At 34.7% G+C, this 14221-nt stretch overlaps 6 protein-coding genes and 1 non-coding gene across 7 annotated transcripts; 1 reads left to right on the plus strand and 6 right to left on the minus strand.

Moving 5' to 3' along the window:
- Nucleotides 1-393: 393 nt before the first annotated feature.
- KAFR0F01830 (uncharacterized protein) lies at nt 394-1107 on the minus strand (the record flags this gene model as incomplete). The annotated part of the gene is made up of 1 exon (XM_003957866.1): nt 394-1107. The coding sequence occupies one exon, from the start codon at nt 1105-1107 to the stop codon at nt 394-396; it is 714 nt and encodes a 237-aa protein (XP_003957915.1).
- Nucleotides 1108-2358: 1251 nt separating this feature from the next.
- FAR1 (cyclin-dependent protein serine/threonine kinase inhibiting protein FAR1) lies at nt 2359-4806 on the minus strand (the record flags this gene model as incomplete). The annotated part of the gene is made up of 1 exon (XM_003957867.1): nt 2359-4806. One exon carries the CDS (start codon nt 4804-4806, stop codon nt 2359-2361), a length of 2448 nt encoding a protein of 815 aa, XP_003957916.1.
- A 776-nt stretch (nt 4807-5582) lies between these two features.
- FBP26 (fructose-2,6-bisphosphatase) lies at nt 5583-6938 on the minus strand (the record flags this gene model as incomplete). Its single annotated transcript, XM_003957868.1, has 1 exon — nt 5583-6938. The coding sequence occupies one exon, from the start codon at nt 6936-6938 to the stop codon at nt 5583-5585; it is 1356 nt and encodes a 451-aa protein (XP_003957917.1).
- A 280-nt stretch (nt 6939-7218) lies between these two features.
- Nucleotides 7219-8847, minus strand: INO1 (inositol-3-phosphate synthase INO1; the record flags this gene model as incomplete). The annotated part of the gene is made up of 1 exon (XM_003957869.1): nt 7219-8847. One exon carries the CDS (start codon nt 8845-8847, stop codon nt 7219-7221), a length of 1629 nt encoding a protein of 542 aa, XP_003957918.1.
- A 692-nt stretch (nt 8848-9539) lies between these two features.
- KAFR0Ftrna13A lies at nt 9540-9612 on the minus strand. Its single transcript has one exon. It is a non-coding gene; the product is annotated as a tRNA-Ala (tRNA).
- Nucleotides 9613-10595: 983 nt separating this feature from the next.
- On the minus strand, nt 10596-10961 carry SNA3 (Sna3p; the record flags this gene model as incomplete). Its single annotated transcript, XM_003957870.1, has 1 exon — nt 10596-10961. One exon carries the CDS (start codon nt 10959-10961, stop codon nt 10596-10598), a length of 366 nt encoding a protein of 121 aa, XP_003957919.1.
- Nucleotides 10962-11723: 762 nt separating this feature from the next.
- On the plus strand, nt 11724-13496 carry DAS1 (SCF ubiquitin ligase complex subunit DAS1; the record flags this gene model as incomplete). Its single annotated transcript, XM_003957871.1, has 1 exon — nt 11724-13496. The coding sequence occupies one exon, from the start codon at nt 11724-11726 to the stop codon at nt 13494-13496; it is 1773 nt and encodes a 590-aa protein (XP_003957920.1).
- Between the last annotated feature and the right edge of the window lie 725 nt (nt 13497-14221).

Genomic DNA, 14221 nt, shown 5'->3' on the forward strand with positions numbered 1-14221 from the left:
AAGCAAACTACAATCACATATCCATTCGACTTAAGAGAAAAAAAATCCCTGTATATCCCAAAAACTGCTGAGATCCTAAATATTAAGACATTGTATCTACTAGAAAGCCTAACAGGTTTACTCTGAAAAGTACGATCTAAGTCCTGTTTGATTTTTACTTATTCAAACGATATTAACATGAAAATATTGACGTAAAATTAAGTGGATTTATATAATATCCATAAAGTCTATACAGCGTAGCAATATATATAGAAATGAGTTACACCAACGAAACATAAAACTAACTAAACCGAAGAATTATCTTGATTTTCTAAAGGGTATCCTAAAAGTGGTATCAAAAATAATATAAAATTTTGTAATAGATGAAAAGTGATGAATTCAACACTTATGCAATTAACAGTCGACTAAACCAACAATTTCTAGATGGATTGGGGAACATTGAGCGCCAATACTTTCATCGTATAAGTTGTAGAAGTTACCGGATAAACATTCATAAAAGACGTCGTTGTCACCGAGGGCTAAGTTACCATCTGGAGTAATGGACCAACCTGCAGCGTAGATAGCACCGGCTTGTGGTGGTGGACCATCGAATTGGAATTGTCTGTTAGCAACGATAGAACCAATTCTACCATTTTCATCGGTTAAGATACCGTCGTTTAAGGATAGAGAGAGAGTACCAGAGTTGGAACAAGAAACATCTGATGGGGCGAAAGAAGCGGTAGCGCAGGTAGAAGCAGAAGAAGAGCTTTTGGAGGCAGAAGAAGAGCTCTCAGAAGGAGAAGAAGATGGAGCCAAAGTGGTCTTAGCTTTGGAGGAGGCAGTAGCTTCGACTTGACCGTCAGTGATTTGAGAAGCAGCAGCGACGGTAGAGGTGGCGACAGCGCCTTGAATTTGGCCATCACCAATTTGAGAAATAGCAGCTCTCTTGGCTAAAGAACTACCAATAGTTTGGATGGCAATACCGAAAGTGGAAGTGTACTGAGAGACACCACATGAATAGGTGGCATTTGGGGTTAAAGTGTTCCATGGGTTACCTGGGGTGTAACCGGAGGCAGAAACAGTGGAGACAGCTGCAGATGCTGCTAAGGCGACTTTCTTAAATTGCATTTTAACGAATGAATGAGATTTATGAAATTAAAATCTTGTAGTAGGTATACTCGATTATTTTAGTCAAAAATCAAGCACTAAGAATGTTCAAAATTAAGCAAAAAGTAGCTTTTTCACTTTTATATACTTCTCTATTGATCCGATCGAAAAATTTGATGAATGCGTTGTTTATTTACTAGTTTGTTTGTTTGTTGTCGTTTCATTACTCTCCATCGCCTTCTAAGTTTGACGATTGACGGTTGTTTCTTTTTTCTTTAATCCTGTCCGGTTCTAAGCGAGTTTCTGTCATTTCGCCCTGGAAAAGCATAAAAAATTTCGAGGCTTTTCCTGTTTTTGCGAACCTCAACAACAGAGAAGTTCGTAGCAAGAATGTTGAAATCGCGCAAACAGAGAAACAGCGGAGAGAACTCTATATGTATAAATGAACAAAATATCCACTCTCTCGTACGTACCGGTTCTAGATTCAACGCAATCTGGCTCAGAAAACCCAAAATAGACTAAACTTTAGACTAATAATAGCAGCGTGTTCTTCGTGTCATATGCCCTTTTTGTTGTTATATATGATGGTAATAAGGAGGCGGCTCAGAAAAAAGCAGACCATGAATATTACGTATTCCTGATCGGGGAGAGCCAGGGCCAAAATTGTCTCTATCTCGATTGTATACATTTTGATTGTTGTAGGCCAACGCTGTTCGTGTTTTTTTTATTTTTAATGTACTTTAGGCCATACGATGGATTCTACTAGTTATTTTTATCTACTACAAGGATCTACCAGTCTCATATAATGTGGGCACTCTCGGTATGCTCAGAGACGTTCAAGATTTCAGCGTACATAAAATATGTTGATTGATTTGTTCCGTTGATGAAGAACTGCTTGATGATTCACTATGAAGGAGGAAAACTATCTTCTTCCCCATCATTTTGAAAAAAACGACAATAAACACGTTACCGCCACAATTCACAACAAGGATTATATGGTTACTTATTGGAGTATCACATAATGCGTATCTAAACTTGAAGGTAACATTTTATTCTTTATTATCTAAAAATAGATTCATTAAGTTAACCTTTGCCCAAATCGTTAAGATATCTCCATATTAGAGGAGCGTTTTTGCCTGAATCGTGTTGAAGCTAATTTTCCAAGTAGCGGAACTTGCACCACATAAATTTGTTGTCAGAATATTCATATACAGATCATTATTTTACATACTTTATAACAGGCCATCAGTGACCTATGGTTTCTCCCAAAAGTTATAGCAATGGACATTTTCTTTTCTCCACCTTTCCTTTGGCTAAATCAAACCACTCTAATTCAATGTCAATAATACTTCCATACGCTCCATCATCTAGTATTTTCTTTAAATTGACAACCTTTTCATCACCAATTGACATATTTCCAATCCTCATACTCTTACCATCTTTTTTTATAATGAGACTATTAACATTTTCTTTATGATAGTTATCAATAATATTCTTCAGGCTGTTTGACTCAAGTAACGCTCTATCTAGTTCTACCTCATCAATGCTGAATTTTTGATCTTCAATAACCCTCGTCCTATACTTTCTTATTAAAATATCCTCTTCGTCATGCATGCTTTTCTCTCTCAATATTATGATATGCTTCGAATATGTTGGTATCTCCTCCATTGTTTGCAATGTACTTGTTAGCCTGTAACAGGTCTGAAGGAATACCTGCATCTCTTTTTCTTGATCTTGGAAGACACCTTTTTTTACGGCATCCATGGTTTCAAGTACATCTTCCCAGCCTTGCCACTTTTTATCGATTGTACCCACAAAAGTACCATACTCTCCAACATTACCACTACCATCCTTACCAACAAGAACTAGTCCCAGTAAATCGTCATCGCCCAATTTTTCTAGGATAACACTCAACGTTTTTTTCCTGAGTGAAATATAATCTTCATTTTCATCGGCAAATGATGATAAGTTCATACATACAATAAGTTGCAATGGAGCATCGAAATTTGAGAGGACCCATGGTCTGGGACTGAAGGAATCCGCATTCTTAGCAAATGATTTAAACCGAACAGCTAATGATTCAGGAAGAAAATCTGTGGTTGAAGAAGTAATATGATTTAGTAGTGGCACCTTCTCAAGGTTTTCAATGTAATACTTCCATTTTAAGGCAGTTTTCTCTTCAGTAGGGCCACAAAATTCAATATACATCTCTGGAAGAATCGTACTTTTCATTCCAATGAGAATTTTGAGGTCACTGATTTTTGTCACATCGTACACTCTATCTACAGGCACTCTACCTACAATCTTTTCATTTGAAAAATCGAACAAAATCAAAAGTCTTTCATAGAAGCAAAAAATAATGTTAAAACTCCATTCTTCCCCTTCTACAGAATACTTACATTTTTCAAATAGCAGCAGTTTCCCAATATCTTCATTTATCTTCAAGATTTCTTCAAAATAACCGACGATTTCCGTTCTTATCAGGGACTCCTCTCTAAGTTCGCTTTTGTTTAATATTCTCTCCTTCACTATCGGCTTGGTGTCCAAATTTGGGATTGTTATTTTGCAATCAAATGAATTGTCTCCAAGTCTTATAATTTCTGGCCCACCGACTTCATAAGACTCTTCATTTTTACAGTCAATTTCCTCTTTCTCGATTTGGAAAGGATTTTTTAACTCAGTATTGGAAAAGATGTTCTCTTTATGTATGCTTTCCACAAATGAACGACTATCGTCTCTCCCTGTCAAAGGAGGCATCTTAAACCCATCTTGCGAAATATCTGCTGTATGAATAACTCGATCAAGCGGTGTGAATTGAGGAAAATATGTCTTTCTCGGACTTAGATCTATCCACTGTTGATTTGTTGAAGTAGTTATACCATTGCTGCCTAGCAGCTTTGATTTCATTTCTTGTAAAGTTTCTGTATCAGTGGGGCCTGTAATCTGCCCACACAAATAGCATTTTGGTAAGCTATTGTTACCTTGTATTGAACCAAGCATTGTAAGGTAACAACTATAATGATTTGGATGTGAGCATGACAATTCAACTATTTTTTCACCAGCAAAATTGTTATTCAAACCTTCTTGGCATACAGCACATCTTTCGCCCACAAACTTTTTTGGGCCATGATTAGAGTTATACTTCTTCATATTTCTATTAACCGTAGCCAAAAAAGTTGGCGAGCTCTCTTCTAAATATGGGTCGTTATCTTCTGCATCGGTCCAAACTATAATATCGCTATTGGGGAGCGTCCGGACATCAGATGAAGTTCGACTAGATGCTGAAGACTCTCTTATAAGAGCGCGAGTTAAATTCTTGCTACTGAAGCGATTGGCACTTCTGTTTGGGAGTTGCTGTAGGTGAACTGGAGAATCCAGGTCACCAAACTCGGCTCTTCCAGAAGAGACGAGTGTCGAGCTACTCCTAGAAAAAGAGTCATGCTTCGATATCGTTGGAGGTGGTGATAGAGGTTTTGAGAGATTCAATGGTTTTGGTATATGCCTCTTTGAATTATTTAACCCAGCACTTGGAGTAAAAGGGCTGAACTCCTCAAAAGTCGATGCTTGCTGTTGTTTCATATCGGGCGTCCTTCTAAAGACTTTACCAGATATCCCCTTGAGAAACTTGGATTTTGAAGTCCTACTCCCATCTCTTTCTGAGCTTGGAGGTGTATGCACTTTCTTTTCAAATTTGAATCTTGTCGGAGTTTTCAATAACATTTATTGAGTTCTCTTGTGGTACTTCTTTGAAGATCATGAAAAGGGAGACATTTTTTGGAAAATATCAGCAATATATATGATGGACGACAGTTCAGTAGCTTTTTTTGAAACAAAAGTTACCCACTAAGTCGACTGATTTTGGCGATTTTCAACTTATCTAGCTGGGAAGTGGTACTATGGGTTAAAGTTTGCCATCTATCTTTTTGAGGTTTTTCCCTTTCGGGTAAATTGCGAAGAGTGCATGCAGAAAATTACATCAAAAAAGGAAAAAAATGACAAAAATCAGGTACACTAAATAGGTTGTGAAACAATTTTAAAACACTCGCAACCACAATGGAATGATCACATAATAATAATAACCTAGCAATGGCTCTATGTGCGACTCTAAAGGAAAATATAAACAAGCCTTTTCAATTTTCGTATTCTAATGCTATATCATAGTTGACATCTAACTAGATTTGGATAACACATTGATGGAAAACGGAATCATGGAACTTTAACTGAGATACGATTCACTTTTTAAATCTGTGAATTAGTAAAGTCAATTGTCTTTTTTTTTTTGGTGATAGTTCTTCAAATATCGAGTCTCTCCATGCTATTGCTACTAAAGCCGGTCTTCACTACAACAAAAGTTAGATATACCATACTTTTTAAATTTTAAAAGACCTATTAAATTATTCAAGATCACTTTTATAGTTAGTTCTGCAGAACTTATATATTCATATTTTTGAAATGGCTTCGCTACCTTCTGCAAAATTGATATCTTTTATTAAATATCATTTTTTTATTTCTGGAGTACCAGTCAATAAACTATGTGCGCCTGAACCAGTTTCCAGTCTTTCACCCACGTGACTTGTACCTTTATCTTTATATGTACTGACTGCTGGAATATTTGCCTTTATTCGAGTGACTTTTGTTCCGTAGGCCCTAGGTTCCAATTTGATCAAAGTATGCAACGGAATTGACATCCAAGGAGACTCCTCCTGGGGAACGTTCATAAAATATGCGTATATGCACCTAAGAACAGCTTGATGTGTAATTATCAAGACATTTTCCTGTCCTTCTAATTCCATTATTACAGGCTCTAACCTGATAACAACATCTCTATAAGACTCACCACCGCGATACCTATATTCATATTTATCATCATCACGAGCCTTGAAGTCATCAGGATATATTTCTTCAATCTCTTCATACGTCATTCCATCACATACTCCTGCATCCAGTTCATCTAAGGCCTTCCATTGCAATTTTTTTTTATACGGTAAATGTTGGGCAGTCTGTCGTGTTCTTTTCAATGTTGAAGTCCATACGGATAATTCAACATTACCAGCATTTTCTTTCACTATGCCTTTCAATTTCTTTGCGTATTGAAATCCTCTTTCTGAAAGATCAGAATCACCACCAATTTTCTGTTCCAAATTATATATCGATTCCCCATGTCTTGATAACCATATACATTTTGGCTTGATACGGATATTCATTACGTAAAAGACAATTCTACTTTCCAGGTAAGTTTGAATCTTATTTATAATGATTTCATCTGATACATTAATTAATTTGACGAAACTAATATCTTGATCCATCTCTAAACTTAAACTTCGGTAAACTTCTTTATATTCATCTATCCTCTTCCAAAAATCTACTTTTGCCTGTTCCAAGGTGACTTTTTCATAATCAGGCGATGTTGAGGCAATATCAACTACATTACTTGAAATCAAATCGTTATCATTACAATAACTTTCTAGAAACATGGGATGAATATTATTTTGTTCACAATGTTTCTTTATCCATTTCCTTCTTTCATTAGTACTATTTGTAGCATCCAATACAGCAACTACACCATTTTCGTCATTAAACCATTTCAATATATCGTCAAATGCTAGTTTCATCGCACGTTCCCTTAACTGAAAATTTTCTTCATTAGTAAAGCTGAAAAACTGAAAATTTGGTTCAGTTATTCCGAGATCTCTCCTATAAGTACCTATATTGAAACATTTTGATGGTATTGATAACCATGATAAGTATCTTATTATTTTTTGAGAAATGAAGGATTTACCTCTTGCAGGTAGACCCACCATGACGACACATAGTCTTAAATCTTTTTCATTTGAGACGGAACGAAATACCATCTTGCGAAACTAGTATCTAGTGTTTTGTGGTTTACCAGAACTCTTACTTTCGTTTATCTGTGTGCTCTTTATATCTCTGAGTTGTATATGTGCATTTATATATCCCTTCAATCACTTCGAAGAGGATTCACCTTCGAGAACTGATACAGCCGTCTTTCCGACAAAAAGCGAAAAAAAGTTAAGATTTCCATCAAAGCACAAAAGAAGAAGGAATATAAAAATTTAATATATTAGTACGATATAGAAATGTGATACAAACAAATTACCCGATGTAGAAAGATTATCTCAATCTTTCTTCGAATCTTAACTCATCATTTGGTGGTAAGCCTACAAGCAATCTTAAGAAATTTTCTAGGGCCAACCTTTGTCTGTTCAATGAATTGATTGGCTTGAAACCTGACCTTGTCAATGGGGCCTTCAACCAGTAACTCAAAAAGGATAGGATTGGATAGAATTTATGAAATTCTTGATCTTCCCCCATTTTCTTGTAAGTAATTCTTGAAAGGAATTCTGTCATTACTAATAAATCTATGATAATTGGACTTGCCAATAGAGAATCTTCACAAACGTTATGAATGGAGATTCTATTGTGTCCACCTAACATCAATTGACTGTAGTACTCGTCCATGGCGACTTTTGAATCACCGACAGCTTTCATGTACTTGATAACGATACAATGGTTAGTCTTGTCTGTAGAATCCTTTTTATTAAATAAGATCTCATTTGAATTTATACAGTCATCGATGACTGAACTCTTTGAAATTTCTTTAGATCTAAACTGTGCATGAGAACTTAAATTGAGACCATCGTTATTACCCAAATGATTGTATGACGCAATAGAGACGGGTTTAATACCTGCATCCACTAGAAACTGTGTCATTACAGATTTTAATTTTGTTTGACCAGTTTTGAAATCATCACCCGCAATAAGAACGTCATTGTGTTCAGCTAGTTCAATGAGCCCCGGTACAAAAGTGTTTTGTGGAGAACCATTAATGTAAGGGACCTTTTCCATGATTGCTGCGGTGGCAAATATGTTTGATGGTGAAATTTCTGAATGATTATCTTTAATAGAAGCAATTAAATTATCCATTGTATCATTAACACCAGGAATAATTTCTACACATCTTTCTGTATTTGCAGTCCAAAGGACTATAATATTTTCTAAATTATTATGTGATTTAAAATCCTTAATATCTTGTCTAATTTTTAAAAGATCATTCCATTTATCTTGAGTATTAAATTGACCATCATCATTCTGGTTAATACAATTATTAGCTCTTTCGAACTGATTCATTGCAATGAAATCCGGATAGTAAATAGATTTTAAAGGTTTATAGGATTCCATATAAGGTTTCAGTTTTGATTGTAAATCGTATTCAAGAACTTTGGCTCTTTGCATTGCCATGAATAGATTTTCATCATTGATATCCCAACCAGAGACGACGAAATCGTTTGGATTAACCATCGGTAAGATGGAATTGAATGGGGCGAAGACGTCATTACCCTCTGAATCAATACCTAATTTCAATGTTGACGATTGAGTCATTGAGCCGTAATAATTTGGTTCAACTGTACCTTCTCTTGTATTGAAAGAAATATTGTTTTTATTAGCCAATAGAGATGCTAAGAAAGTTGAACCATTGTTTCCCCCCAGACCGACTAGCATGATGCCAACTTTATTTGGGTTCAAATTAATTTTAAATTGGTAATCTTGTTCAAAAGGTGTAATCTCCAATTCATTAGTGTGTATATCTTTAACCACTATTGAATTTTGATATTTGTACCTGGAGATCAATTCGTTATTATCACCTGATAAGGTACATAATCTTGGATTGAACTTGACAGAAGGACGTGGAGCAGTACCATTGTTAACATTGCCATTACTGACACCGTTAGTAGCTGTCATTATATTATATCTGATAAGGAATATATATATATATATATATATATATATATACGTATATGTATGCCGAACAATATATCCTAGAGACGGAAGATAACGGGAGAGTATATATATAATTTTGAGTTTCGAAATTCTCAACGATACATTCTCCTCACTTCTATATATAAATTTCTCAAGCTGGAAGTAGCGTGAAAAGAGGGTGATTGAGAGTTGTGTGATAAGGATAATGCCATTAATATTTAAATGAATTGATCAAATTTGTTATTATTATTTGAATATGGTAAATATATCACATGGCATGATGGAGGCGGGGGAAAGGCAGGAAAACCGGGAGACGCACATGGAGAAAGGGTTTTCGCTAAGGAGGGTAATGTCGGTGAGTGATAGTGATAGTTGTAGTAGCACCAGCAGCTGTGAATGACCGTGGCGCATGTTTTAGATTGCGGTTGGGCGGCTATTTTCTTCCAAGCCAATGAGAAATGACAGCGGCCACGCCGCCTACTCCTTCGGGTTTAGTGGTTTATGCCGGAGGGATAGAGAGAGAATTGGGGGGGGGGAAGGGGGGAGTCCCCAGATGGTGGATTGTTCAATTCACTATTAGAGAGTACACACGATTTGTTACGCTCGGCAAGTAATATGAAACAGTTCGTTGAGAGTTGGCTGGCACGAAAGAAAAAAAAAATTGAATTATTTTTTGGACGCAACCGGAATCGAACCGATGACCTCTTCCTTGCAAGGGAAGCGCGCTACCAACTGCGCCATGTGCCCATAGAAGATACAGGTCTGGTGAGAAATTAATCCTACTCGTAGACCCATAATAACCACTGACGTCGTCCTTCAGTATCTACTGTATGACAATTACTTTACAAGATAAACTGAGCTGAGTACTAGAAGAGATAATTCATCCGAAAAGGACAGATATCTGTTCAATAGTGACGTATAAGTCAACAAAGACACGCAGTTCAGGTTGGGTAGTTATTATTTTGTTAAACCGCTTCCTTGAAGTAATGGATGAAGTTTAAAAAAAGTACACATATAAAGGACACAATATTTTTGATAATTGAAATGTAATGTTATCTCTTTGTAAATATCTCTAAAGTTTAGGACGAGTAATACAAAAAATATTCAATCACCAAGATAGAAGATCACACCACAAGTTTTTCAACATGTCCCTAATCTAACACTATTCGATCAGAATTCTAATCATTATCCTGCATATATTTGATGTGTTACGACAACGTTTCATTGACAACCGCTCCTGTGCATCCATACTCCTGAAAACAGTTCCGGTTATGCCCAGAGTCCGTTCGGCACTTACACAAGTAGCAACGGCTTCGCAGATCCTAGTAAGGTCCCATATGAGTCATGGTACTGACAATTGCATACTACAACAACCAAGTGGTGGCTGCACAATTGTTAGTTCTTGAACTCATAAGTGCAAATTTTTCTTCTTACATAATATAATGACGTAATTTATAGCAGCATTGCACAGTCGAAGAAAAACCTATCACGTGATAATTTGTAAATTCTCTTTCTCTTGCAAACGATACACTCTCTGTGTGTCAGAGGGATAATATAAGATTATTGGCAGGCTACACTGCAGTTCCTCATCTTCTTCTTATGTTTTGGTGCCACAGAGATGCACTTTAAAATGATAGGTAAAAAAATTCAATTTGATACTTCATTATACGTAAATATATAGAAGAATGTGTTGAAGGTCAGTATATATAAAAGACAAGACTTCAGCAGAATTATTTTTGAATCTTATTATCAGAAATATCAGCAATCTTTGAAGAGTCTACAACTTCATTGTATTCTGGTAGAGCATCATTTGCGTTAGATTCCAAATCTACGTTGAAATCCCCATTAGTTAATGGAACAGCATCTTCAGAATCAGATCTATTTTCTAATTCACGCTCTTTACTTGTTTCATAGATAACGTAAAATGCATGAATTATAGCTGGGAAGAAAAATACTAAAAATAGAATGACACTCAATAACGTATCTCTTGAAAAGAATCCTTTTCTTGCGATAACTGGTGCTGGTGCAATAAAGACACCTAATAAACCTAACCACAAATCATCTTTATTGACAGAAAATTTCTTATTTCCTGACATGTTTTTACTTTATTTTTACTTTTAAACTGAAAGTTGCAACCAAATGCTTTATATGAGAAATCCCTTTCTCTCTTTAAATAGTAAAAAATTCATATTGATATGCATCTGCGCGATACTTTTCTATGCAATGCATATATAGATATGGCTATAAAACAGGAGTACAACAACAACAACAACAACAACAACAAGAACTACGGATGACCTCCAATCAAAGTATACTTGTACCATCATTCAAGGAAAGAGTATACATTCTTTTTTTTCTTGGTAACACTTGCTACTGATAACTCTTGACTAAGCCTCATCGTAATTCCATGACCGTCTGTCGCAGTACCAGCTGACTTTCTAAAATACACAGGGAAAACAGACCGAGCCACATAGTCCATACGCTGCAAATCCTCATCAATTATCAAAGTTCACGTGTACTACTACTATATATATTGGTAGCTGTATTTTATCATTTGATACCTCATCTCATCTCATCACTATGGACGAAAACTGTCAAATTGATGGACCCGGGATCTCCAAAAGTAGAGAGATGGTACTACGGATTATCCGAGTTTTAGTGCATTCTGGTGACTTTAAGAGGCATATAGTCTTTTGATTAAGCAGATCCACATAAAATCCTCTAAGTTTAACGTATAACATAGGTATCAACCTGTAATTTGCATTTTTTATTGTTATTTTCTACTGAAAACAAATTCAAAAACCACATTAATCATTGATAAATTGGAAAGGAAAAACCCAGTGTACAAGTCATAGAATATGTTTCATAAACCAAATTTTCCGTTGGAATCACTACCAGATGAGTTGATTAAAGAAATTTTGTCAAATTTGAATCAATGTGATAGATTAACTTCTGCTTTGGTAAATAAAAGGTTCAATAAGATTGCTACAAAATTAATTTATAGACGAATATATTTAAATGACTCAAATGTGGTAAGAAGTGACTTCATGAATATTGCCATCAATTGGACTCTTTTACATATCCCATCTTTTATCAGTGAAGAAGAATCAAGAGAAATCGCCAATGAAAAATTATTAAAATTAATTGATACTTTACAGACAAATGTTTTAACAATAGAAAGTGTAGAATGGATTAGAATCAACTGGGACCTGGACCCAAATCTACAAAGAAACATATTGAATCTGTTATGTAACAACGCCAAATCATTGAAAAGATTGGAAAACATAACGGATCCACAATGTAATGATATTATTGCTAAGGGTAAAATTTCTCAAGCAAACGTTACCAGCTTTGATATGGCCCCACCAAATGCATTACCTGAATCTGTAGTAAATGAAACCTATATTCCTAATTTAGTCACATATTTGAACCAAAGAATATCAAATAATTTATCGCATATGACCTTGTTCATGGACCCAATAAAACTTTTCAATTATCTTTATCATTTAAAGGAAAAACTAACAATTGTAGATCTAAAATTACATTGGAGAAGAGAATTTTTTCAGGGTGAATATTTCACAATGGATAAATTGAGAAATCCACCATTTAGAAAATTGAATGAAATCTTTGATATTAGAACCTTGAAAACTTTAACTATAATATCATGGAATGAGTCATTAATTGATAGAGAAATTGAAATGTTGAAAGAATTCAAAGAATTTATTTATCTTGAAGATTTATCTTTGATTTCAATAAAACAAGATATTGATATCTTAATAGAATTATTCAATAAATTAACTAATTTGAAAAGATTAAAAATGGATTTTTTGGAAGATTTCGTACCAGAGACAACAAGTTCACAGATTTTCCTTTCAATTCTACTCAATTGTAAAAAATTACAATTTATTGATATTAGATTCGAAGGTATTGACTTACCTATGATTAATTTGATTGAGAATAAATTTGAAGTTACTCAAAAATGTTTCTGTGAAAGTTGTAACAACACTTTTGATAAAATTATAAGAAATAAAATATTTCTATTCCCGAATGATTACTACCTGACTGATCTACATGATATTGCTACAAAGGATATATTAAAAATGATGAGATATCTTTCATTATTCCCATACTCAAAAGCATGTGATTGTTACCCAAGCGTAAGAACACAACCAATGAATATCGAACAATTCGTCAAGAAAATGAATGAAAATTTATTAATATATCGCCAAAATAGATCCCAATTGTTGCCATTCAATTCAAGTGAAGATCCAAATATTGTCGATTCTAGAAACTTAACCTTCGAACAAAAACTGTTAAGATTACCTCATGATCCAATAACAAGAGACGACGTGGTAAATATTTATCATGCACTACTACATCATTTCAAGACAACATACTACACTTTTTTGAAAGGGTTCTCGGATTTAAGGTTTTTGATGTTGAACGATATCCCAACAGTGGTAGTGGAAGAAAACAATGAGAGGATTTTCCATCCGGTTTTCTACCATTATAATTACGTTTCAAACTTGTACGGTTGGTCTAAGAGAGACAAGCAGCAAAATTCTGGAGAAAGTTCAAAGAGCAGAAGTAGCGATAATGATACCGTTTCAAAGAGAGTCACAGTTATATAGGGTTCATTCATAAACAAAATCTAATTAGTAGCATCAAATAAATAGTTAGCACTGCATAGTTTTAAACTCTTCCATTTGCTTTTAGATTACGATTCTTTCCTTCCTTGTTAGGGTAAGCACGTAGTGCATGGGTGTAAAACTATTTCAAGTCAATAATGTGTAAGATTTCCTGTGAGATAAAATACGCTACTAGTAAAATCATATTAAATTCTGAGTATAAAAAATATAATTAGCTATTGATATTCGAATATTTAAAGTTAATAATGTAGTATAGAGATTTTTTCTCGCTAGGTTGTTCTAATAGAGGGAAATCACTTTTTTTTCTTTCCATCTCTCTTCTTCGTGTTGTAAGCATTTCGGACATATAAATACAGCAAAAATTTTCATGATTCGAGGTTTTAAACATCTTGCTTCCATTTCATTTGTAATTTTCAGTTTTAGAACCTCAGCGTGGCTTTTATGGTGGATTCAATGCATATATGTGATATCAAGGGAGCAAAAAATAATATAGTAGGCTAAGAAAACTATACCAATTATATTAAACTTTTCCCATATTGTTGTTTCCATTTTGTTACGTTTTTCTAAATGAATTTGATATCATAGACCAAACAATTTTACAAACGAATACGTTCATTTGTGAATACCAACCTTAAAACCATCGCTGTTGGAGGTTGCTTCTTCTATTGAAGTTAAGCGATCCATGAAACGGTGATGACCTGAGGCGT

Source organism: Kazachstania africana, chromosome 6 (assembly GCF_000304475.1).
Source record: "Kazachstania africana CBS 2517 chromosome 6, complete genome".
Lineage (NCBI taxonomy): Eukaryota > Fungi > Ascomycota > Saccharomycetes > Saccharomycetales > Saccharomycetaceae > Kazachstania > Kazachstania africana.